The 26,461-nt window shown below is 37.8% G+C and overlaps 3 protein-coding genes across 13 annotated transcripts in view; 2 read left to right on the plus strand and 1 right to left on the minus strand.

Moving 5' to 3' along the window:
- The window catches only part of FAM169A (family with sequence similarity 169 member A), a 67,066-nt gene extending 57,977 nt beyond the window's left edge, over nucleotides 1–9,089 (plus strand). For all 8 annotated transcript variants that reach the window (XM_043887872.1, XM_043887876.1, XM_043887878.1 and 5 more), the window contains 2 exons: nucleotides 2,656–2,859; nucleotides 4,865–9,089. In XM_043887872.1, coding sequence (XP_043743807.1) covers nucleotides 2,656–2,859; nucleotides 4,865–5,413 — 753 coding nt within the window. In that variant the 3' untranslated portion in view covers nucleotides 5,414–9,089. The remainder of the gene's footprint in view (nucleotides 1–2,655; nucleotides 2,860–4,864) is intronic.
- A 709-nt stretch (nucleotides 9,090–9,798) lies between these two features.
- LOC122683932 (ribosome biogenesis protein NSA2 homolog) lies at nucleotides 9,799–17,847 on the minus strand. Its single transcript, XM_043887885.1, has 6 exons — nucleotides 17,613–17,847; nucleotides 15,243–15,430; nucleotides 15,001–15,151; nucleotides 13,038–13,217; nucleotides 11,408–11,600; nucleotides 9,799–10,048 (listed from the first exon to the last, which is right to left on the minus strand). The coding sequence occupies exons 1-6, from the start codon at nucleotides 17,613–17,615 to the stop codon at nucleotides 9,981–9,983; spliced, it is 783 nt and encodes a 260-aa protein (XP_043743820.1). The 5' UTR covers nucleotides 17,616–17,847; the 3' UTR covers nucleotides 9,799–9,980.
- Nucleotides 17,848–17,856: 9 nt separating this feature from the next.
- Nucleotides 17,857–26,461, plus strand: part of GFM2 (GTP dependent ribosome recycling factor mitochondrial 2) — a 48,693-nt gene continuing 40,088 nt past the window's right edge. The window contains exons 1-2 of one of the 4 annotated variants that reach the window (XM_043887868.1): nucleotides 17,857–18,029; nucleotides 26,114–26,200. In XM_043887868.1, the coding sequence (XP_043743803.1) occupies nucleotides 26,138–26,200 (63 nt within the window). In that variant the 5' untranslated portion in view covers nucleotides 17,857–18,029; nucleotides 26,114–26,137. Of the gene's footprint in view, nucleotides 18,030–26,113; nucleotides 26,201–26,461 lie in introns of those variants that run through there. The other 3 variants (XM_043887867.1, XM_043887869.1, XM_043887870.1) reach the window with 3 other exon arrangements.

The raw sequence follows: 26,461 nt of genomic DNA on the forward strand, positions 1-26,461 counted from the left end.
ACAATATTGTGTTATTTTGCTGTACAGCAAAGTGAATCAGCTCTATGTATACATATATCCCCTCATTTTTGGATTTCTGAGGTTTATTTATTTAATAGAATGAATGGAGGTAAATTTCAACTTAGTCGTATATTGTTGGAAAAGCATAAAGACTCTTAGTAGAAATTGTAATGTTAAAAAGCATATATGTCTAAAGCAAAGTCGGGTAGTGGAAGATAAAGTGTTAAGTATTTTATGTTTCAAACTGAATTTATAAAGTTTGACATATTACAGAGATAAAATAGAAGGTGTTTAGATAGTAATGTCCTCTCAGTGTGTTTAAAATTCAAATCAATTTGTGGAATTAAACATAAACTTTGAGAAGTGATGCAAATTATGTGACTGATCGAAGCCTACCTTAAAAAACCAATTAGAATGCCTTAAAGACCAAGAAGCTCTAAATTCATCCCATTTTGGATGTAAAGATAGAATTAGTTGTCCAGAAAAAAATAATTATTTTTACTTAACAGTTGATTTACAAATTCCTAAAAAATAACTACATTCTTTTCTTGTTTAATTACTAGGAAACAGGTAAGAAAATAACTTCTTGACTGAGTAAAAAATCTCTTTATCTGTCTTGATTTCTGTAGCTCCTCAATTATTTTTCTCTTTCTTTTTTCATCTTCTCTATTTCCTGTCCTTCTCTTCTTTTTCTTTAATATCTTTAGTCTTTTACAGATTCCTTATTTCTTCTTTCAAATGTGCTTAAGTTTCTTTAAAAATATTTTACCTGTTTGTCAAGTCCAACCAGGAGCTAAGAAAGTGAAACTGCATTACTGATTTAAATTGGAAAAATACATGTTTTAAAAACAAAATTTATCTGCTTCTAGATGATTATGGGAATGTATATTTGTGTGGTTTTTTTCCTTTATTAAAAATTTAAGATTATGCTGTACATACTACATGTAACCTGTCTCTTCTCTCCAGCGATACCTCTGAGTACCTACGTGGTAGGTCAACAGTGACAGTTTCACTCAGTTGCAGTGGCTTTCCTTACTGAGGCTGTCTATTCTCTCTTCCTCTAGATTTTCTGATCGCCTGGCTTTATAACACTACTGCGTTTTGGTTTCTAGGTTTACCTCTTTCTGGAGTTTTCATTTGGTTTTATGCATTTGGTTTTTGACTGTTCTGTTTCCTGTTGTTTTTTTTTCCCCTTTCTCCCCTGTCTTTGTGGACATTCTTGAAGACTCAGTTCTTGACTTTCTGCCCTTTTGTTCATTTTTTTTTTTTTAAATGCATCTAGTCTTATGACGGAATGATTGTCTCTGTGGGGGTGACCAGTAGCTCTAGACTTTGAAGATTGATCCAGACTATGATCTCATAATATTACCTGCCTTCTGAGTATTTCTGTTTAGACAGATGTCTTTTATCATCTTAAATTTAATCTCTGTTCTTGCCTATCACTTCTCTACTGGGCTTCTTTTCCTATTTCCTATTTTTCATTCTATTCCCAAACCTAGAACTTGAAGGACATGAGTTTTTCTCTTTTGTTTCTCTCTTGTAGTTACTCACCAAAATTCAATTTTTTTACAAAAACCTTTGCTGTCTCTTTCTCATTTTCATCTTTTTAACATTTCTTCTACCCCAGTTGGTCCTTTTGTGAGTTTTATTTTAATTACCTTCTGTGTGCAGTTTATTCTTTGTACTCTGGCCAGATTACTTTTTCTTTTTTTAAATCTGTGGTTTTTTAGATTAATTAATTAATTTGGCTGTACTAGGTCTTAGTTGTGGCATGTGGGACCTCTTAGTTGAGGCATGTAGGATCTGATTCCCTGACCTCCAGTTCAAACCTGGGCTCCTGCATTGGGAGCACTGAGTCTTAGCCACTGGACCACCAGGGAATTCCCCAGATTAATTTTTCTAAGTCTCTGATTTAAATATCCCTTAGGAAAATACTCATTATATCATTTCAGGGATTCTATATAATCCAGCCAAGTCTACTTTTAAAAATTCGAGTGTATCATTATTCTAATTTTTAAATATAAAATGTCAGTAGTATTAATTAGAAATATTAGACATTAATGGAAGTCTTGTAGATTGATTAAACACGAGAGGAAGAGTTTCAGAAATTGGAGATTGTTCGGAGACAATTCATTCAGGATTGTTTGGAGACAACCATTTATTGACTATACAGTGAGCTCACTGAGGTTGAGGACTCTCTTCTCCCAGCGGGAAGCTTTACCCAAACTCAACCTGCCACAAATCTGCTAGTGCTTCCTTCCCAGGCACGCTGAACTGTGACTTCCCTCAGATCCCAAAGATTCCAGCTACTGATCAGCTAATGTTCTGTAAAGAGCCAGCACCAAATTTAGACTTTCTCTGGTAACTTTTTACCGAAAAGGTTCTTCCTGTGACTGCCCTGTAAGGAGGAAGAGGAAGAAGGAGGTAGGGTCTCTTCACTGCATGGTTCTCCATGAACACAGAGGGAAATTGGGCTGCTTAGGGGTTCTGTTCTCTTCCTGACTCTGCTGTTGCTTAATCTATGCCCCGTAACATGGTAAAATGTATCTTGAGTCCTAGTGCATGATAGGGAGGTACTGAGAATGGACCCGTGTTGTGTGACAAGTAAGTTAATCTGTAATTTTGTCCTTTTTTTTTTTTTGCTCAATTGTGTAGGAATCTGCACTAGAGCCTATGAATGGTGAGATAATAGATGATACTCTTAAGACTTCACTCGTAACAGAAGAGGAGGACTCCACTAGTGAAGTTTTAGATGAAGAATTAAAATTGCAGTCTTTTAGTTCCAATGAAGACTCTACGAATCTTGCTCCACTGGTGGTAGACTCTTCACAACCCCTTGAGGGTGTTGCACAGGATAAGGTAATAGAAAAATAACCTAACTTTTTATAGTTACAGTGTCCAGCCTTGGTGACTCAGCTGGGGCAGTGTAGGATATATATTTTCCTCTACTTTAACGTGTACAGTCATTTAGGAAAAATAAATTATGCTACATTGGATATTTTGAGCAGATGCGATCAGTAATATAAATTCAAATCTTTGTAACTTCATTCATATCTGACTTATGATAACAACATGAGTTTTACTTTGTAGATTTAGGAAATGCTTAGAAAAATGGATAAAGCATTATTTACCTAAATATTTGGAGATGGCAACCTACTCCAGTATTCTTGTCTGGAGACTTTAATGAACATAGGAACCTGGAGGGCTACAGTCCATGGGGTCACTAAGAGTCAGGCACGGCTGAGTGATTAACATGCCTAAATATTATTCACCAGGTGGCGCTAGTGGTAAAGAACCCAGTTGCCAGTGCAAGAGACATGAGGCCTGGGTGACTCTTTCCCGACCTCTGGGTCGGGAAATTGCCCTGGAGGAGGGAATGGCAACCCACTTCAGGATTGTTGCCTGGAGAATCCCATGGACAGAGGAGCCTGGTGGACCTACAGTACATAGGGTCACAAAGAGTCAGACTCAACTGAGGCGACTTAGCAGGCATGCACGCAAATATTTGATTTACCTATTGCTGGTCTGTGACCAGTACAGTCATTTAATTTGTTTTAATTAGATTGATTAGTGGGGGAAAGTTGATATAATATTTTAAAGAAATATTTTTATTGAAATATAGTTGATGTACAGCATTAATTTCATGTGTACTACATAGTGATTTGATTTTCCATATGTTATAAAATCATCACCTAAATGTCAAATGTAAGTCTATTAACTCTCTGTCCCCATACAAAATTATTACAATATTATTGACACATTCCTTACGCTGTATATTACATCCCTGTGGTTTGGTTTATAACTGGAAGTTTGTGCCTCTTAATCCCCTTTACCTGTGTCTCTCCCCTCGCTCCCTCCCCTCTGGCAACCACCCATTTGGCCTCCTAATCTGAGTCTGTTTTCCTTTTATTTTGTCTTTTAGATTCCACATATAAATGAGATCATATGGGTTCTGTCTTTGTCTGCTTATTTCACTTGGCATAATACCATGTAGATCCATCCATGTTGTTACAAATGACAAGATTTCATTCCTTTTTTATGGCTGAGTAATACTCCATTGTGTGTGTGTGTGTGTGTGTGTGTGTGTGTGTGTGTGCCACATCTGAAAGGACATTTAATTTCTAGTTTTGAATATCCAATTTAAGTCTAAAAACCTCTTATATAGCATTATTTTATTGGTGTCTCATGTAATTACCTGAGTAGAATTTTCACTGCCTTCCTGCCTGCTAAGTCCATTCAGTTGTGTCCGACTCTTTGAGACCCCATGGACCGTAGCCCATTGGTCTCCTCTGATCATGGGATTCTCCAGGCAAGCACATTGGAGTGGGTTGGCAGGCCCTCTTCCAGATCTTCCTGACCCAGGGATCGAACCCGCATCTCTTACATCTCCTGCACAGGCTGGTGTGGTCTTTACGGCTAGCACCACCTGGGGAACCCCACCCATCAACTAATAGTCAAACCCAGTGGGTAGCACAGTGTCAGGTCCCAGGATACTTGGTTCTGGCTCCAGTAACACCAAGAAACTAAACACTTGAGTTGATTCACGGTTTTAAAGAATCTTGATGGATAGTTTAAGAGCCTTAAATACTTTTTGAGGTAAAATCATTACTTTCATTGTATCTTTAAAGCAAGCACTTAATGAGTACAAAGTATCATGTAAGACAGTTTTTAAGAAATTGAGCTATATTCAGAGAATATGTGCACATGATTGACAAAAGTAGTGAGTCCTGAATTCTTTAAAATGTGGTTTAGGGAAAATAAAATAAAATAAAATGTGGTTCAGGGTCTTTGCATATTAGTGCCTGAGAATAATTTATGTAAGAACTTGATTGCAAAAGTTGTTCACTGGATTTTTTGTTTTTAGATTTCACATGCCACTGACTCAGAAACATTGCTAGACGAAGGTCCATCTGATGACAAGGGGCGCACCGAAGAGAAGCTGCCTCTGGTTTCAAGAAAGAAAGCACATTTTGGGAGTTCAGACAATGTGGCTACTATCCCAAATGAAGAAAGGTCAGACAGTGCTTTTCCAAACTCTGTAATTGCTGACTTTTCTGAGGAATCGATCCCTGAAAATGTGTCACCCAACACTACTGCCTCATTGGAAGACCAGGGTGAGGAGGGGGTCGCCGAGCCCCAGGAATCATCTGCAGCTCTGCCTCAGAGCTCTCTGATAGAGGTTGAACTTGAAGATGTGCCGTTTTCACAGAATGCAGGACAGAAGAACCTGTCAGAGGAGCAGTCTGAAGCGTCTTCTGAGCAGCTGGATCAGTTGACACAGTCAACAGAGAAGACGGTAGACAGCAGCTCCGAGGAGATAGAAGTGGAGGTGCCTGTGGTTGACAGGCGGAATTTAAGGAGAAAGGCCAAAGGGCACAAGGGGCCTGCAAAGAAGAAAGCCAAGCTGACCTGAGTGAGGAAGACGTGCAGATGATAAAACCTCTTCTTTGCAATCAAGTTGTTGTTTTTACAATATGGCGATGAATAAATGGCATGGGGCCCAGGACAAAAATTCCAAATTTTCAAGTTGAACTTATTTATGATGCTGCTTTCCCTCCCCGGTAGATCCTAGGATTCACTGTTCTTTTTAATTTTTCAGGTTATATTTGTATAAATACAATTTTTTTTTATTTCTATTAACCATGTTTCGATTTTGGAAGCCAGATCATACTATATTTTCTTTAGCAGTTGGAGATACCTGACCATTATAATTTCAGAAAATAGAAATTTAAAAGCTATGAAAGTAGTAGGGCTTCCATCAGTTGTAAGGATCACAGACATCTTTTATACTAAGGGTTTTAATAGTAATCTTGGTGAAGGTTCTAGAAGTTTTATCTTAAATTTTGAAACTAATCATGATTTTTTAAAATGTAGGCATGATTAAACAAAAATGTCAGTAAATTAGGGTCAAAGTAATTTCAACCAATTGAGAGCACAGATTCAGAAATTTATGGTCAAAGGTTTACAAAGGTGGTATTTTTGATCTCTTAGTTGCAGGTGCAGTTTCTTCCTTTGACTTCTGTATCTGTTGAAAAATACAAACATAATCTGTTTCCACTTCACTCTTGATAACATCTGATGTTAACAGTACTGCTCGGGATTTAACTCTAGTGTGTAGGCACTAGCATAATTATTTAAAATTTCTTTTGAAGCTGGGGGTTGTATTTTGGTTCTCACCCGATTAACATGTATACTTCAGAAGTATGAGAACCCTTCCTAGAGGGTTCTCCTTAATCCTGACACTGCCTTTATTCTAGAATCTTGTTTATATTCCCCTCAGCTTTTGTCCACTTCCCTAACTGACGGAGTGATTCCTGTCAAAAGATCTCTCTGCCTGCCTTCCAGCTTGTGCCCTTGGCTTCCATTTTTGGTAAGTTTAGAACTGCGCCCCAGTCTTAGGCCTAGATGGCAGGAGTAAGTGGCCCCGGGAGCCGTAGTTGCAAGTCTTGTCCCTTTGAGCTTGCTCACCCTTGATTTGTTCTGTGCAGAGAAGTGACAGGCTAACCTGTGTAGACATTGTGTGGCCACAGCAAAGGCCTTTGCCTGGGAAAACTAGAAACAAAAAATTGAAAAACACACCCTAAATTGTTTATTTTTGTATAGTAATTTATTTAAAAGTGAAAAAAATGGTCATTCAAATCCAAAGAGAATCTTAAAACAGTCCTATTCTTTGAAAGTATTATGTGTGCTCAAATTTTCATTTGAGAATGCTTTGAGACTATTTAGATTGTTTTTAAAACTGCTTGGTCCTTACATGAAAAAAAAATGTGTTATGATTTCGTGTCATTATTTGAGGAGTTAAGGATTGATGTTGAAGGTTTATTCAGTCTATAGTCAGGTGATACTAAATTTTATTTTGGGCTGTTGGCATTTTAGGAAGATTTAAAGTTGAGGTAAAATCATTAGTAGGCAAAAGAGCAAACCCTCCTTATTCATGTAAAAATTTAAATACTGTGTCCCCTACATTTTCTTTCATTATGTTCAGAGTTAGCCTAGATTATTCCATTCTAAATGAAAATGAAGCACTTTGGCCATTTGTTTTCTTAACAAATGCTAGTCAAGTGAAAGGATAAGTGGCTAATACTAGTGTATGTATTGAATGTTTATGCTGTTTTATACATTTTGTGAGAAATTTTTGTTAATACCACAGTTAGGGAAATAGATTCAGTAAATTCTTAAACCTTTCCATTTTTAATTTCTTAAAACAGATTTAAAAACCTAACATTTACTTTTTTACTTGGATTCTTCTTTGTTCTTTAAAATACTTTTAACAAGATGTAGTTTAAGACTGAGCTCACTGACATCTTCTGATGTGTGAATATAGTTGCTGAGTTTACAGAAAAGAAATGGATATTCGTATGTGGTCACTAAGGACTCACTATATAAATGTATACTTAAATTTGTTTGGCTTATTCTTAAACCATAAGTGCATTTTAATCAAGTTTCAAAACTTTTTGTTCACACAAGAAAAATTTTGTCACATATTATTTCTGACAGAAAATGTTATTTTGGAGTTTATAGGTAGCAGAGGGAAAAAGTTAAATCGCATGGAAAAAATCTAACTTATATGGAAAAAACCTAACTTTCATGTTCAGTAACAATAAGTTCTATGCTCAGTGAGTGAGTATAGAATTTATAACAAAATTTATCCTGTTAGGACTCTAAATAAAACTTAATCAGATTACTTGTACTTTTTGCAAAAGGCATTAGAAAAACAGAATTACAGAGGACTGAAATCTGATTTCAACCAGGTAGTTGAGTGTCCAGTCACATTCTACAGTTCTTTGTGAACTGCTTTTTTTCTGTTTAGAAGTCTTATTTGTGGAGAAGGGAGTTCACTGCAGTTTGTGTAAATACATATATATTTCCTTGTGTAATATAAAGCAGACAGTTATTAGCAAAGTTTTAGTCCTACTTTCAAGTTTATTCAATTGCTAGACATCACAGAAATATATTGAAGAGTTTATTATAAAGTTCCTCTACAACTTTGAAGTGAGAGGGTCTATTATGATTTTTTTTATAAAATCAAAAATAGCATGACAGAATGTCAATCTTCTACTACTTAAAATGTGTCTATATTCATGGTGTTTCCACTCAGTGCAGAGAATTATCATGGCAAGGATAAAAACTACTAGTGATTAATGGTTCACTTTTAGCTGACCACCAGAACACCACCTAAAATGGTTTCAGTGACTTTAGAAAAATATTTTGGAAAGTTTATGATTGCATCAAGTTGAGCGTTTATCTGGTACCTAAATATCTGCTCTTACATTCTGCTTTACCCTTAGGGATTACCTTCTAAGGTTTGGTCACACCAGCAAACTGAGACAGATCTTAATGTAAATAAAGAATTTATACTAACATTACTCATCTGTATAACAGTATTTTAGAAATTTCTGCCTTGTTTGTCCACTAGTAGCAATACTGTGTTTAAAGTGTTAATCCAGTCTTTCATGGTTGTGATTAGTTAGTAATGTTTATGCTTCTGTTCACATACTTAGTATCAAGCTTTATTTGTACAAGATAGTTAACTTGCTTATTTTTGGTTGTGAAAAATAAGCAAACTTCAGCTCTGTATCCAGTGCTTACCTTTAGTTGATTTTGTTTCACCCTCCAAAACTTGTCACTCACTCATTCCCCATTTCTATTAGTGGCAAAATCATTTGTTAAAATCTGATTGTAAGGTAGGTTCCACTTCTGTTATCCTGAAGTAATTGTATCATACTGGATAGTCATTCCCAAGAAACTAGCCTTTCTTTTCCTAAGTGTTTGTGTGTTTCCAAAACTTCTACCTACTGTTTATAGAACTTAGGAAAGATGTTACATTATTCAGAATAGCAAGACTTACTCAAGTACTTATGTTTGTTTTCTTGGTAGTTTTTTTTCTTTCCAATTTTAACAGTAGTAACTAAACCTATATTTTGTGATTGTTTATGTTTTGAAATTCCTTCCCTTTTCCCTAATTTCATTGGTGAAGATGTGTTTAGATACTGGATTTGTTTACACTGATTTTGTTAAAGCCACAATTAATCACATTGGTTGTACTTTCAAGACAGACTTTAAAAAAAAATAAACAGAATTGAAAACAATTAACGTGATTATAAATTAATACAATATATAAACACCCTAAAGCTCAGTCACAAACAGACTCAGATCACAGATGTGCTTCTGACTAAAACATGACCTTCTTAATGTAATCTAAGTAACTGCAAACATACTTATTTCCCTTTAAGGGCATTAGTGCAGTCTTTTTACCATTCTAAAAATATAAATATACTACCCTAAGTTTAGAATATAGAAAATGCTAAAAGTATAAACATTTTGGTTTATTTTTTTCATGTGTCTTGAGTAGAAAATATAGTTTGAAGTATATGGCATTATATATGATGAATGAGAAGGGAAAAATGTTTAAGATACTAATTCCCTGACTTACTATTGTTCTTTTGAGCTTTATAGTGTAAATGTGCCATCTCTTGTACACTTTTAAAGTATTTGAATTAAAATGTGTTAATGCTACATTTCTTTGGAGTACTATCTACAGTGAGGAGGAGGAGACCTAAGGTAAGGTCTTAGACGTGACAGTTCCTTGGCCTATTCTTCACATTTAAGTGTGCACTAACCTTTATGATAAAAGGTATTTTCAACTACACTGGCTTTTCCTTTTTTTAAATGACAGGTCTGCACCGCGTAGTACCATTCATTAACGCAAATACTATTGAAGTAAGATATTCTATAATTGATTTTTTAATCATTTGATTTTTATGAACATTTAAACGCTACACAGATGCAAAAGACCAATTTGTAAAATGAGATCATTTTAATGTTGGCTTTTTTCTTTTTTAAAACAGAATAAATAGTTTTCTTTGACTGAAGACAACATGTAAGGTTGACTGGTAGTATTCAGAAATACCAGGGTGATGGTTTCCCGATTGGCGTGTGGCCTTCCGTGATTACAAGGAGTTACTTGTAGGTAACTGCTGTCAAACCAGTAAGACTGCATTTATGCATCCGTCATTTTCAGGATTATTGGTAACCTGGGCATATTTTCCTAAGGGAAACAAAACAGAACAATTAGAGATGTTAGCTAATAAAAAAGAATGCATATGACCTTTGCTTAAGATATTTACAATCACCACTTTAAGAAAGAAAAAAGTGAGCAACAGTAGTATTACATGTGACTTTATAAAACGAAATCACTTAACATGCCTTTGTGGGTTGACCCTAGCACCGCTCCTTTTCCACACAATTCTTACTGGAAAAAGTATCAAGTATTATTAACTAGGTTTCAAATCAACTTAACAACCTATTTTGTTTTTGTATTCCAATACAAGTGGCAGCCTACAGGCTGCAGTTTACTGGCATCCAGTCTATACCACAAACAAGGCAGGAAATCATCCAAGTTTTCAAATCCATTAGTAAAACCTCCAGAAGTGATACTTCTAAGTTTTCAAAAAATTTTCCCTCAACCACAGAAAGAGAAAACTATCTTGGTTCTTTCCTCTGACCTAGCATTATACAGACACAAAAACCCGACTAAGATAACAGAAAATAAAGCAAAATATCTTACTTAAAAACACAGAAAAGATAATCCTAAATTAAACTTGGACAAGTTGAATCATTTGAATATTAAAAGAATAATGCATCATGATCAAGGAAGGTACATTCTAGAAATACATTATGGTTTATTACTAGGAAGACTATTAATAGATCAATTAATTCCGTAAATATTTCAGAGGAAAAAGTATGATCACCTTCACAGATGCCCAAAAAAGCATTTGTTAAAACTTCAATATTAATTTTGGGTAAAAACTATTGAAAAAGAACGAAATAAAAACATCCTTTCTCAGCATAATACTATGGCCAATCACTAGCCCAAAAAAAAGGCTTAGTTTTATTAACCTGTTTTAAAATCTAGGTCAATGTGAAGTACGTGTCAATGACTCATATGAAGATTCAATCAATAAGCTATACACTGTATTCTTCCCTTTCAAAGAACATTAAAGTTTAGAAATACCTGGGTACTGAAAGCAGAAAACTAAGAAAATGAGGAAAAAAGAATTTAAAATTGTTATATATATTTTAGTTTGTAATTGTCACTTAAGTAGTATAGCTACATGTTTGCTGTATGCCTCCCTTCCCCCGTTTGTAGTTAATTTCTTCCAGTATTTTCAATTGTAACTTCCCATCTTTTCTAATAATACCTCTTAAAATAAAAAGCAACCAAAAATATCTAGCAATGTAGTTTATATAACTGAAATCAGTAAACTAAATTGAGAACATTTGTTTTCTAAGTCTTATTCACATCAAGTTTAACTACATTAAAATCTTGCTGCATACTTCACGTCAACTAAAAAGCGTCTATTTTAGGATTCTAACACCAAGAATCCCATATTCAGATGGGACTTACCCCAGATGACTTTGCCTCCTTGTGTTACAAGGCCCAACTCGCTCACGTTCACCTCAATGACGGTTCCTTTGGTAATAACACCCAAAGTTGTATACAGTGGGGATGAGGGATTCTTCTTTACACCAAGTATTGGCAAGCAAAAGGTGGCTTTCAGTTCAGGATGTGTTACATGAGCCTTCTTGAAACGTAATCCCTAGTAAGCCAAACACAAGAATGTTCTGAGTTAAAGATGTTAATGAAGAATATTGATTCTTTTTGCTTATCTTTTCCAATCATCTCCCCACCCTGCTTCAAAAAGGATTGAATATTATCTCATCTTAAGGCACTGGAGAAAATACAATTAATTCTACAGACAATGTATCTGACAGTTACAGAAAAATATGTGAGGAAAAACTCAAACACATACTCCTAAAAAGTTTTCACCATGGAACAGCGGTCCAGTTGTCTGTACTTCCCGAGGGCTCGCGACATGCCAGGCACTGTGCCAGAGCTCACAGGCAGTGCATTTCAGCATGACAGCCTTAACAACTCCCGCTACTTTTTTTAAAAAAAGGATAAAACAAGGACCAGCAGGTTAAATAACTTGTTCCCAGGCTAAATAGTGTGAGGATGGAATCAAACTTAAGTATCTCGATTCCAAGTCTTTATATACCTCAGCCACCTTCCTTGGTGAAAAAGACTGTCAGCTCTCTGCATTGATGGTTAATACTGGTCAAAAACTGCAGACAGCCCAGAGAAGTTTCTGTTACAGAGACCAGATTCCCCTAGTCACCTAGAACCGTAGACAACATGTAAATAAATGGGCATGGCTATATTCCAATAGAACTTTATAGAAGCAGGCTGTTGGGCAACATTTTAATTCATTGAAAATGATTCAGGTTGAGAGAGTAATACTGCCGACTTTCCCCTCTGATTCTTTGTTTTTCTAAGCAGGCTGGTGTCTAGCTGGGAGATGAATTCATTCTGTTTAAAGGCATTCTGCAAAAATATATTAGGGGAGGAGAGAAGGAGATTGGGTTTGGCCGTTACCGCTGTCAACAGAAATTGAAAGCCCATTTTAATACTCTCTTGTCAATGACTACATATTAAGTAAATATTTTCAAAGGCACTGATACTTCTCTTACTAAACTGGAATTGACTCTTGAAAAAACAATTCTCCAATTTTCTAACTGTTCTCAAAGACAAGTGTCAGGCACTTGATGAATGAGTAAAATGACTGTGTGGAAATGAAGATTCTAATTTTTTTTTTTTTTTTTTGCCACACCATGTAGCTTGTGGGATTTCAGTTCCCCAACCAGGGATCAAACCTGTGTCCCCTGCATTGCAAGCACCAAGTCTTAACCACTGGACGTCCAGGGAAGTCTCTGTCATGTTTACAAGTCCAGATTCACTGACAATCTCTGTAATGAGAATTCTTTTTCATTTCAAATCTCCTACGAAGCCAAAGATTCTTGACAGTAGTGAAAAAGTGCTAAACAATACCTATCATCAGCTTAAAAACAGCCTAAAAACATCTTTCAACCTGTTTTTTTTTATACCAGTATTAGGAATTTTAGGAAATTGTCAAGTACTTTATCTGGTTTACCACAGGAACTGATCTTTAAGCCATTGCACTCTAACAGGGTCTTACCATTGGCCTAATGAATCTTTCATACTTAGGTGGTTTTCGAGTAAAGCCATCTCCAACAAAGCAGACTTTGGTAACCATCCTCTTCCAGGCTTTCTTCTTTCTCTTTCCTGTTCGAATAACTTTTAATACTTCTGTTTCTCCCTGGGCACGAACTTTGGGCAGAGGGACCTCCCATTTTCCCTAAAACAGATCACAATTAATCTTTTTAGCACATGTACACAAATATAAACTTTCTTGCAAATATTCTCTTTTCAGGAGAAAATTGAGGATGAGGGCACTCAGGAGAACTGGTAAAGCATGTAGTTATCCAGATCTGGACAATTTCACATTTGTTAAATCAGAACCTTGACTAGTTCAAACTCAAATTTAAACTTCTTTGTCCACTATGTTTAAATTTTTTTAACATTAAATTCAAGCATTGTTCAAAGCCTCTAAAAAAGAAGGTTACAGTCATCTGTTTTTATGCTATGCATGGGGTCTGATCTCAGATACACTAAATATGGGGCGTAGAAACTAAAACCTGATGTATGAAACTACTTTCACTTATGGTTCATTGGTTTTTGTACCAATATTTTTTTATACACTTCAGTGCAAGTCTTGTTAGTTAACCTTACTTTATGAGTAAACTAAGTAACCCAAATTACGTTTCTTTAAGCCTGTTTTACTACTGTGGCTCTTTGAAGAATGGTCAGTAACCAGCTTAACTGGCAAAAAGTTCCATGTGCTGGAGCCCCGGTTATAAATGTGGATATCTGTGAATGATAATGTTTTCCTTCATGTAAGTGCCTGTTCAGAGTTTCAAAATTTTAAAATGCCAAATATTTTCATGGTCACTTGCATGTAGTAATCTGGAAAATATTCAAAGGAAAATTGAAAACCAATTGTATTTAACCAGCCTCAAATTGTGCAACCATGATGTATAATAAAGAATTTGAAACAGAAAAAAAAAAAAAAAAATTGTTAGTGAAAGAGAATGAGAATAAAAAGTCTAGTATTTTTTAGTTGTACAAAGTTGTAGACTCACTTTTTTTGCTTTAGCAACAGTATTTTGGCTTAAGCAACAATATTTTGGCTCAACTATTTTCTAGAGATCTACATTGTGTCCTCAAACAAGCCTGAAATGAATTGGAACTAGTTAAGTTTACTGCTAAATAGTTCATAGTGTAAAAGTAGATAATCTCTAAAATTTGGTGAAGTTCTACCTTTCCAATTTTGATACATACCAAAAAAAGCAGTAAGATTTTACAGATCAAATCTGGAGTCTGTCAGTTCTTTAAATACAGATAGTGCATATTCTGCGGCTACCTAGATTTGTCCCTCTATCCACAGGTGTTTAAAAATAGTATCTGTCTTTCCCTCAGCTTCTAGCAAAAGGTAACCGAATTTGACACTAAGGGCAAGCCAAAAACTTTTTTTTTTTCTTTTTAATTTCTGAATTTTTATCTGAGTCAAATCACTTAGGATGCTTTCCACTATGCTACTTTTTAACCAGTTTTGGCATTGCAAAGCAACAAAAACAAGCAGTTGTATCCCTCTCTACAACACCACAACATTAGGAGTTGTCAAGTATAAGCAGCTGTTTTAAATAATTTCTTTTTTCTGCCCATGATGTGCGGGATCTTAGTTCCCTGACCAGGGACTGAACTTGTGCCCCTTGCAGTGGAAGTTCAGAGTCCTAACCACTGGATCGGCAGGAAATTACCTTAAGTAATTTTTGAAAACTAAAGATGCATGACATTCTTAAAAAAAAAAATTTAAATCCTGCTGAATGTTCTCATGGTAAGAAAGCAAACCTTTTTTTATTACTAAAACATTTTATATGAAAGACTCTAACATCTGAATAATGGTAACAGTTGGATTTTATTTTTCCATTTAACTGAAGAAACTAAGAAACTCAAATATGAATTTAAGTAATTCTCCTGAACAACAACAACAAAATAAAGACCAGTTTTTTACTGCTTACCGCTTTCTCTTTTCGTTTCTGTTTAATCATATTGGAAAGTACTTTAGCTCGAGACTGTCCTTCTCGGTCCAGTAGATATGCAGGTACTGCTCCTTGTGGAGTCTTTTCATCATTCTTCTGTTTGGTGTTTCTCTTTTCATGCATCTTAATACTACCAAGAATGAGGAAGACTCAAGATTATCAGTTTTAACAACTAATACTCAAAAGACATTAACTTGGTACAACAAATAAACGGTACTTACGTCTTTTTCATTTGTATTTTCTCAGCATGGCGCTGTTTATGGTAGAGCTTAGCTTTCAGACCAATCATCTTTTTTGCCTTCTTTGAACGTTCATGAGCCTCTCGACCTTCCTTCTTTCTCTTTTTCTCATGGTAATCCAAACGATATCCGTAGCGCTTACGGTGTAACTCGATATATTCATTTTGTGGCTATAACGATGCAAGAAGTGTTAACTTTAATTTAAAAAAAAACTGACAACTATTTTAAAATACTTTCTTAAAAAAAAAAAAATACTTTCTTGTGAGCAGCATGTGAAGTATAGATTGTCGTATATCATCCACTGCTCACTTGATTAAATAACTCTTGCCCCGTTAAGTCTAATCATGTAATGTAAGTTAAATAAATTTTAATCCTGTAGGACATAAGGTGTCAGGATTTACTTCGGTAATAAACTCAGTGAAAGTTACTGTTCATTGAATAGAACTGTCCAAAATCCACTAGACCACAAAGGAGACGATCTGATTCTAGAATTGCTCTTTTCTGAACATCAATATCTGGTTTTTCAATATAATCATCATTCATACTTAAAAATTTTTAAATTTATCCAATTTTATTAAAGTATAATTTACATACATACAAAGATATGTGCATGTAGGTAAAGAGTTCTTAAGTTTTCACAAGCTATACCACAGAGCTGTGGTTACACAGCTCTGTAACCACAGTCAAAATTAAGAATATTTCCAACACCCCAGAATGTTCTGTGTCACTTTGAAGTAAATCATCTTTTCCCACCTCCAACCTGGCATCTGTTGTTCTAGTTTTGCCTTTCCCAGGATGAAAAGTAAATGGAATCTGCAGTATACAGCCCTTTGCATCTAACTTTCACTTAGCATAAGGCTTTTGAGATTCCCCTACATTGCTGTATGAATCCTACTTCAATTCTTTTGATAAGTAGTCATTTTATTTTTACCACCGTTTGTTTACTCATTTACCAGTTGACGAATATTTAGCTTGTTTCCAGTTTTCGGTGAATAAACGTGTACCCAGTCTTTGTTCGACATATGCCAAACTGTTTCAAGGCGGCTGTACTATTTTTCGTTTCATTGGTAATGTATGGGATCCTCTTTTGCTTCTTAAGCGCCTGTTTGCTTTCCATATGCCAGTTTTATTTATAAACGTGTGGCCCCAGTCTAGTGAAGTCGCTCAGTCGTGTCCAACTCTTTGCGATCCTGTGCACTGTAGCCCACCAGGCTCCTCCATCCATGGGATTCTCCAGGCAAGAATACTGGAGTGGGTTGCCATTTCCTTCCCCAGGCGATCTTCCGACTCAGGGATCGAACCCAGGTCTCACCATTTGCAGGCAGACGCTTTAACCTCTGAGCCACCAGGGAAGCCCGTAATAAAACAATGGTGTGAGGCCAACTCCAACAACACGGAAAATAATTCTAAGTGTAACAATCAACAAGATACTTTGTATTGTGTGGTGTTTTCAACTGCTATCACATAAATTTGGCATCAACCGTGAAAAGGGTATGTGGATTTGACACTTTGCAGAGAAACACAGATTAGGTACTTAGTAGAAAGACAAAAGATCTGGCAGTCAGATCTGGGTTATAAATCCAGCTGCTTGGCCGTGGGCAGGGCATACCTTCAGTTTCCTCGGCCGAGATGAGGACTGATGCGGGATTAAAGATTAGTGTACAGAGTTATCACTAGGATCTGGAACTGATGGCCACACAACTTTAGGTGAAGTCAGGAATTCAGCAGAGTGAAACCTGTCTGACTCCAAAAGCCTGTACTCAGGCAAATACTCCACTCCACCGACCAAAAGAGGTTATTTTGACTCCAGGGTATAAATGTGAGAGCTGGACCATAAAGAAGGCTAAGCGCCGAAGAATTAATGATTTTCAACTGTGGTGTTGGAGAGTCTCTTGGATAGCAAGGGGACCCAACCAGTCCATCCTAAAGGAAATCAGTCCTGAATATTCACTGGAAAGACTGATGCTGAAGCTGAAATCCAATACTTTGGCCACCTGATGCGAAGAACGGACTCATTGGAAAAGATCCTGATGCTGGGAAAGACTGAAGGCAGGAGAAGAGGGCGACAGAGTACGAGACGGTTGGATGGGATCGCCGACTCAAGGGGAAGGAATTTGACCAAGCTTCAGGAGTTGGTGAAGGACAGGGAAGCCTGGCGAGCTGCAGTCCACGGGGTCGCAAAGGGTCGGACACGACTGAGCAAGAGCGCACCCCACAGAGTCCACCCTCATTCCCTCAGCAGCACCTTACTTCCGCCTATCACCCCTCACCGCCAGGCCCAGCGCCTATGGGACCTCAGGCCCCGCCACCTCCGACGCCCTAGGTCCCCAGCGCCCGAGGCGACCTCCTCACCATGGTGACGGCTGCCGAGCCGCCGGGTGCAGTCTCCGCGGCGCGAAGGTCTCAATTTTCGGCTCTCAAAGACCCACGAGCCGACTCCTCACCACCCGCGACAGGAAAGGGTCTCTTCTAACTCGACGGACTCCAGAAAAACCGCGACGCAACCGTTCCGAGCTTCCTTTCTCCACTTTCAGCTAAGAGGGCGGAAGTTGCTAGCCGGCAGCCTTTGAGTGGTGCGCTGCCGGAAGTGGCGAAGTGCGGCGCCGACGGAGGCAAAGCGAAACAGATTTAGGTTCAGCTCACCAGTGGGGCGTCCTCGGAGACAGAGCGTAGCGACGTAAAGCCTTTGCACTCTTGGTTGCAGCCGGCACCTCGGCTCTCACCAGCGGGGTGGGAAAAAGACGGCCTCCGAATGCGACCGAGTGCCGGGTAGGTACCGGGCCGCGCCGTGCGGCTCCCGCGTGCCTTGGTCCACGCAGTTCACTGGAGGCCTTCTAGGATGCTACAGCCAGGCAGACACGAGAACCTCAGTCTCTCGCCCCTCACCTCGGTGTTCGCCCAGGTGTAGGCCTTTCTTTCCCTCTGACGAGAGCGACTAGTCTTTATTCCTGTCACCGTGTGTAATGTGTGCACGATTGAGAAGGATGCGGAGGCATGAGAACTTACTGTAGAGGAAAGTAAAATTACTGGGCCTTAATGACTGCCAGAAAAGAAAGACAGCGTCCTGTTTTTTCGAACTAATTTCTGAAATTCCTGAGGCCTTTTGGTGCATAGGGCTGTGTGAATTTGCATTTCGTCGTTCTCTAGTGGTACCGAAGAAAGCTGTCTGTTTTACCCTTTAAAGCACGGTCGCTGAAATTTCTTTAATTACGTCTGGAAAGTTATTCAGTTATTCGTCTCCCAAAGTCTTAGAGCATGGATTTGAGGCAGCTTTTTAAGCCTTCATCTTCTAATGTGACTTATTTTCTTTAGAACCTGAACTCATTCTAATTAGTATTTGTATATTTCCAAGTGCAGTAAATTATGTAGACTTTAAGTGGGATACATTTACCCCTGGTATTGCCTTCCCCACCCGATTCAGATCACTGTTATATTGAGGCCTTCCATGAGCTCCTTGGGCTTCCCTGGTAGCTCAGCTGGTAAAGAATCTGCCTGCAATGCAGGAGATCCCAGTTGTATTCCTGGGTCGGGAAGATCCCCTGGAGAAAGAATAGTCTACACACTACGTTTTCTTGGGCTTTCCTGGTGGCTCAGTCCGTAAAAAATCCGCCTGCAATGCGGTAGACCTGGGTTCGATTCCTGGGTTGGGAAGATCCCCTGGAGGAGGGCATGGCAACCCACTCCAGTATTCTGGCCTGGAGAATCCCCACGGACAGAGGAGCCTGGCGGACTACAGTCCATAGAGTTGCAAAGAGTCAGACACGACTGAGCGACTAAGCACAGCACAACATATGAGCTCCTTATTTACAGTTACTGCTGCCTCAGTTCCCCTTTCCTGCTTAATTCTTTGCTGTAGCACCTGTCACCATAGGAGATGCTGTGTTTTATTCCTTTTGTTTCTTGTTTGTGTCCACTGATAAGGATAGAGACAGCATAAAGCAGGGATTGTCGGTTTTTTGCTCACTACTTTTAACCCCATTATCTCGAAGACAGTCGTAGACAATAAATTCTTGTTAATTGAATTGAATTCTCATGTGGATCATGTGATGTGATAGATGAAAAGACAGGCTCAGAGATTTGAAGTTAGTCACTAAAGATCATAGACTTGGGACTCAGGCAGGTCCTCTGACTAAAGTCCGGTTGGTTTTTTTCCCACAAGTGAAAAGCCCACTTGACATTTCTAGTATAATTAAAAGTCTATGGAGAGTTTTTAAAAGGCTTTATTGATGTGTAATAATTGTGGCACGAAGACAAATGTGTACTGTAGATGAACGATCTTAGTGAATTCTTCAAAACCTGAATATACACATATAAGCAGCACCCAAATCAAGAAATGACCTGCATGTGAGAAGCCCTCCTCATGCCTTTTTCACTTCTAAGAGTACCTACTATCCTGACTTCGAACAGAATGGATTAGTTTGTCTTTTAAATTGACTGATTGGAATCATACAGTATAAACTTTTATGTGTTGGTTTCTTTTGCTTCCTGCCAATTCATGGAAGTATTTAATAGGTTTGTTTAAATTGTGAACTCCTGATATATTTTTTTTTCATTTGTATTTCTCAAAGCCATATGCCCTTTTCCCTTATGAATTGGAAATAGAAAATATTTTAGATATTAAGCAATAGTCACATCTTGATTTGTGTGAAGAAGAGGAGGCAAAGTTGTTGCTATGTTGTTTATCATGTGTTCTTACTTTCACCTGGGATTGTGGGATAGAAATGGCCTAATCATGTTAGCAAAAAGCTCTCTTAAAAAAATTTCTTCCTATCTAACTGGCAGTAGCCAAGAAGGGTATCATTACTACTTTGGTGCATCTCCCAAAAGGATATACTAGATACACACTCTTTACATTTTGGCTGTTAAAAGCTTGACAATGTATTCCTCTGATCTGTATGATACTGTGATAGTATTTATTGGTATAGATAAGGTTAGAAGAATAAGCCAGGAGGAAGTGAGAGCTGCTTTGTAAATTGATTTGTTAAAGAGGAGGAACAGGTACAGTACTAAAAGCCTTGCAGAAGGTGTTATGAAGGAAATGTTTGTTGTTTTGATATGCAGGGTTGTTAAAGGTCACAATTTTCCTGAGGCTGGGGATCTTGTGTTACCCATTGTCATGTTTCCAATAGCAGTTCCTTGTGTTGCTTCACTAAATGTTAGTAGAACAAGGAATTGGAAGGTACTTTTCCAGTTGACCTTTAAGAGTATCTTTATTTACTGAGCATTTTTTTCTAGCAAGCTTTTTTTTTTTTTTTTGCCAAGCTTTTATCTTGAATGAAGTTAAATGCTAGACGAATTTTAAAAACTTACATAAATAGAGCTTGTGACGTAAATCTTGTGGTAGAAATGAGTGTTTAGATAGATAGCCTGAGGTGATCTGTTCAATATAAAGAGAAAAAAGCAAAAATGACAGTAGGGACTGACATTAATCAACGATGAACATATTGACCTGATTCATATTTGATACTTTTCTGAGAATATTGAATATGACACAAATCTGAAGTTTCTAATTCAGGAAAAATTACTAAGTATGGTAACAAATACCATATGCAAACAGACTATTTTAACTTGATGCTGTAGAATCTCTTTTCCTATTAATACATTACTTGATCCTCAGGAACAGCATCTTCATTTATGCTTGCATACTAATGTATTTTGTGATTGTATTTTAGTGTCCCATGATTCCTGTTTTTGTGTATTAAACCTTACAGACATGATAGTCCACTGATTTTTTTTTTTAATTAGTCTTTGGATTTGCCAAATAGTCTTTTGTTTATAGATTGTGTAACTTGTTGATAATGTAGAATGGATATTTAGCTTTTTTCCCCTCGTTACTTTCCCTTTTCATAACATAAGGTGTCACACCTTTTAGTGAGTACTTATGTTACCGAAACAAGCTTGGGTCTACGTGCATGAGCACAATAAAGTCCATCTCCTGACACAGGTTGTGGTGAAGGAAAGTGCAGTGTTTACTGCAGGGAACCAAGCAAAGCTTCCCTGGTGGCTCAGATGGTCAAGAATCTGCCTGCAATGTAGGAGACTCAGGTTTGATCCCCTGGAGAAGGGAATGGCTACCCACTCCAGTATTCTTGCCTGGAGAATTTCATGGACAGAGGTGCCTAGCATGCTACAGTCCATGGGGTCCCAAAACATCGGACAGGACTGAGGACTAACACACACAAGCAAGGAGCCTAGGTAGCTAGTGCTTAAAAGGCCTCAGCTCTCCAGAGGCTTTCAAGGAAAGGTTTTAAAGAAAGGGAGAGGGAGGGGGATTGTGGGTGTGTAATCTGCTCATGGACAGTCATTCCAGTCAGTTGGAGTCTACCTGTTTGTCGGCATCGTGTAGTTAACTTCCCCCTGGTGGAGGTTTCAGTACCTGCAAAACAGCTCAAAGAACACAGTTCAGAATGGGTAGACTGTTATTATTTTATCGTTTGGCAGTTTTATTTCTGCACTTTCTCACTTCTCTAATTAAATCAGTTGTTTGGAACTTGGGGAAGACCTAGAGGATAAAGTTTTTCTACAGACAACAGGCAAGTGGAGGACAGGGGAGGGGTCTGTTCTGGAAGGCCCTGTAGGGCTTTGCTCGTTTGTTTTTGTTTGTTTTTACTTTTTGGCCGCTCCCCGTTGTCCTGTGGGATCTTAGTTTCTGGTGAGGGATTGAACCTGCATCCGCTGCATTGGAAGTGCGGAGTCTTAAAAAACACTGGATCACCAAGGAAAGTGCTTCAGTTGTATTTATGTGTTGTCTAAGCCTGAGGAGGTCTGGACCTTGTATAAAGAATCATCTGATAGTACAGTAGGAAACCATTTTCATTGAAAATCATTGAGCCAAGAGGAAGAAGAATTTCGGTGGCAGGCCCTAAATGACTTCGTAGGTCAAAAAAATGTTTGAGGCATGGTGCTAGGCTGCTGATAGAAGATCCCTCCTTTTGAGTCGGTAGTGGAGATAACTTGGAAATATCATGTTTGTCATGAGTAAATATAAGTTCCAGGTATTATGAAAACAGAGAGAAGGCGGTATGAAAACTTTGCAGGAGATTCGGAAAGGCTTCCAAGCTGAGGCTTGAAGGTTGAATAGAAATTTGCCAGGTGTGTGGCTTTGGGGATTTGAGGACTACTTTCAGACAGTGGCTCCATTACACACCAAGGTGCGAAGATGTCAGAGCTGGTGTTTCAGAGGAATCTTGGCTAGAGCTCCTGGAATAGAGTAGGAGTAGGAGAGTACAAAGAATGCTCAAACTACCGCACAGTTGCCCTCATCTCACACACTAGTAAAGTAATGCTCAAAATTCTCCAGGCCAGGCTTCAGCAATACGTGAACTGGAACTTCCAGATATTCAAGCTGGTTTTAGAAAAGGCAGAGGAACCAGAGATCAAATTGCCAACATCCACTGGATTATCGAAAAAGCTAGAGAGTTCCAGAAAAACATCTATTTCTGCTTTATTGACTACGCCAAAGCCTTCGACTGTGTGGATCACAATAAACTGTGGAAAGTTCTGAAGGAGATGGGAATACCAGACCACCTGACCTGCCTCTTGAGAAACCTGTATGCAGGTCAGGAAGCAATAGTTACTACTGGACGTGGAACAACAGACTGGTTCCCAATAGGAAAAGGAGTATGTCAAGGCTGTATATTGTCACCCTGCTTATTTAACTTATATGCAGAATACATCATGAGAAACGCTGGGCTGGAGGAAGCACAAGCTGGAATCAAGATTGCCAGGAAAAATATCAGTAACCTCAGATATGCAGATGACACCACCCTTATGGCAGAAAGTGAAGAGGAACTAAAGAGCCTCTTGATGAAAGTGAAAGAGGAGAGTGAAAAAGTTGGCTTAAAGCTCAACATTCAGAAAACTAAGATCATGGCATCTGGTCCCATCACTTCATGGGAAATAGATGGGGAGACAGTGGAAACAGTGTCAGACTTTATTTTTTGGGCTCCAAAATCACTGCAGATGGTGACTGCAGCCATGAAATTAAAAGACGCTTACTCCTTGGAAGGAAAGTTATGACCAACCTAGATAGCATATTAAAAAGCAGAGACATTACTTTGCCAACAAAGGTCCGTCTGGTCAGGGCTGTGGTTTTTCCAGTGGTCATGTGTGGATGTGAGAGTTGGACTGTGAAGAAAGCTGAGCACCAAAAAATTGATGCATTTGAACTGTGGTGTTGGAGAAGACTCTTGAGAGTCCCTTGGACTGCAAGGAGATCCAACCAGTCCATCCTGAAGGAGATCAGTCCTGGGTGTTCATTGGAAGGACTGATGCTGAAGCTGAAACTGCAGTACTTTGGCCACCTGATGTGAAGAGTTGACTCATTGGAAAAGACCCTGATGCTGGGAGGGATTGGGGGCAGGAGGAGAAGGGGACAACAGAGGATGAGATGGCTGGATGGCATCACTGACTCGATGGACATGGGTTTGAGTAAACTCCAGGAGGTGGTGATGGCCAGGGAGGCCTGGCTTGCTGTGATTCATGGGGTTGCAAAGAGTCAGACATGACTGAGCGACTGAACTGAACTGAGTAGAGTACAAGGCTGTGAAGGTAGTTAAGGGCAAATTTGTCATATTAAAAAACTTTACAGGTTTTTAAGTAAGAAATTGACAAGATGATGGCTTCAAGCAGTATTTTCTACTTAAACGATCTGAGTACTACCTTTTTAAGTCTGACAACTGAATGTCACCTGAGCTATTAATTACTTAATATTTTTTCTTAAATTGAAATTTTTACATAAATGATTTCATGAAAGCAATACTGCAAAATCCCAGGTGGCCCAGCGGTAAAGAATCCACCTGCACTGGAGGAGAACGCAGGAGACTCAGTTTCGATCCCTGGGTCAGGAAGATCCCCTGGAGGAGGGCATGGCAACCCATTGCCTGGAGCATCCCATGGACAGAGGAGCCTGGCGGGCTGCAGTCCATAAGGTTGCAACAAAGAGTTGGACACATGCACGCACAAACTCATAGATTTTGTTGGCTATTGTTTCTAACATTTGTTTATTAAATTTTTTTCCCCTCTGTAACCCAAAATAATAATCATGGGCATTTACCTTGGGAAACACAGTGGTGGAATAAGGTAAAAACTTTTGGTCTATAGGAACCTTTTGCTCTTAAAAATGAGTCAGAACTCAGAACAGTTTTGTTTATATGGGTTATAATTGATAACTCAGATATTAGAAATGAAAGCAAAACTTTAAAATGTTTTAATAATTCATTAAACTAATAAATCCATTAGATATTAATGTCATTAATATACTATAATGAAAATACCTATTTTTCAAAAACAAAAATGATCTAGTTTGAAGGGTGTTTTATATTGTTTTATAATTTGGCAAGTCTTAAATGTCTGGCTTAACAGAAAACAGCTTCTATCTGCTTCTCTATTATGTTATTATGCATTGTGCTGCTACTGCTATGGACTATGCTAAGCTGACTCTTTGCAACCATATGGACAGTCGCCCGCCAGGCTCCTCTGTCCATGAGATTATGCAGGCAAGAATACTGAGTGGGTTGCCATAGCCTCCTCCAGGGGATCTTCCTGATACATACATATATGTAGATATATATATATCTAGTTTCCCGATAGATATATACATATTTTCCTGATATATATATATATACACATACATATATACACATATGTATTTAAAAAATTTTTTTGGTTGAAGTGTCTGAAGAAAATCTAGCAGAATACATACATGTGGTTGGGCAAAGGAGGAGTCTTTTTTTTTTTTTTAACTTTTTGATCTCTATTTATTTTTCATTTATTTTTATTAGTTGGAGGCTAATTACTTTACAATATTGTAGTGGTTTTTGTCATACACTGACATGAATCAGCCATGGATTTACATGTATTCCCCATCCCGATCCCCTCTCCCACAGGAGGAGTCTTTTAGTAGTCTTTTCAGAAAATTGTGTATCAACTTATATACCAGGTTTTGACAGGTGATAGTGTCTTCAAGGTTGCAGTGTGGGAACCAGCCAAATTAGTGAGCTTTTTGTGTTCTGTTATGGTAGAATTCTGAAATTGTTCTATTTCAGAATAAATCTAACATATGTTATTTTGCAAATATTCTGAACTTTGGTATTGGAAATGAAGAGGGAATGGATTCAAGATATATTTGGGAAATAAAATCAGAAGGACTGGTGGCTTCCTAACTAAGGGTAGTGAATGGTTCTGTCGTAAGAAACGGGAGATTTAGAAAGGATGATACGGAGTTCTGACATGACTTCTTCCGCAACAGGTTCCGAGGGAGTTTAACCTTATCTGTTTACTTGGTGCCCACCCCCTCATCTCATTTGCTTCTGGGCATTTTTCTCATTGCTTTGAGAGTGTACCTGATGCATGGTGAATATTTAGTATATGTTTTTAAAACTAAAAATACTAACTTTCCATGATCACAGAAGAGGACTTGTCTCTATATATTTCTGGTTGCAAAATCAGAATATACAGATAAACCAAAAAGTTATACTGTCAGTGAGAAATTACCAACTTAACATGTAGATGCTTACCTTTCTGTACTTAATTCTGTGGTTTTTTTTTAACATAAAAATGCTTTTTTGCTTGGTGTATTTTTGTAATTTCAATATATCTTTTTCTGCAGTATCGTCACATCTTTCTTGAAGAGTTAAAGGATGCTGAAAAAAATATGGGACTTGAGAACCGTGTTTCTCATGTTTAGTTTGAGTTTTCATTTCCTGAATTATACATTGACTTTTGATAGCTAAAAGTATTGTTTGTATTTTTTAACAGTAATACATTTTTACTTAATATACTGCATTTACCTTACATATGTCTTACATGTAACACATAAGCTTAGTTTTGCAATTCTGTTATTTCTTTTTCAGAGAATAACAGTTTAGAGGGTCAAGATGTCCAATCTAAGGATATTTGCAGTGAATCGGAAGAAAATATCCAGCTTGCACTACTTTAATGTAAGTTTTTCTTGTAAAGTTAAATGTACTTTGACAACTTCAGTTACTTGACTTCCCCGAAGGTCTAGTGTATTTCTTATACTAGTATAAGAATTGTGTATTTCTTATACTAGTATGTCAGCAATTTCTTAACAGGGAGTATGGAAGAGTCTGTAGGCAACAAGAAGCATGCCTTATCATTAGTCTATAAATTCACTTTGCTACTTTAAAATTACCTGTGCAGCATATTGAGACTATATTCCATTTTGAGGTCATTAGTGG

The sequence above is a fragment of the Cervus elaphus genome, chromosome 25, assembly GCF_910594005.1.
Source record: "Cervus elaphus chromosome 25, mCerEla1.1, whole genome shotgun sequence".
In the NCBI taxonomy this organism is placed as follows: Eukaryota; Metazoa; Chordata; class Mammalia; order Artiodactyla; family Cervidae; genus Cervus; species Cervus elaphus.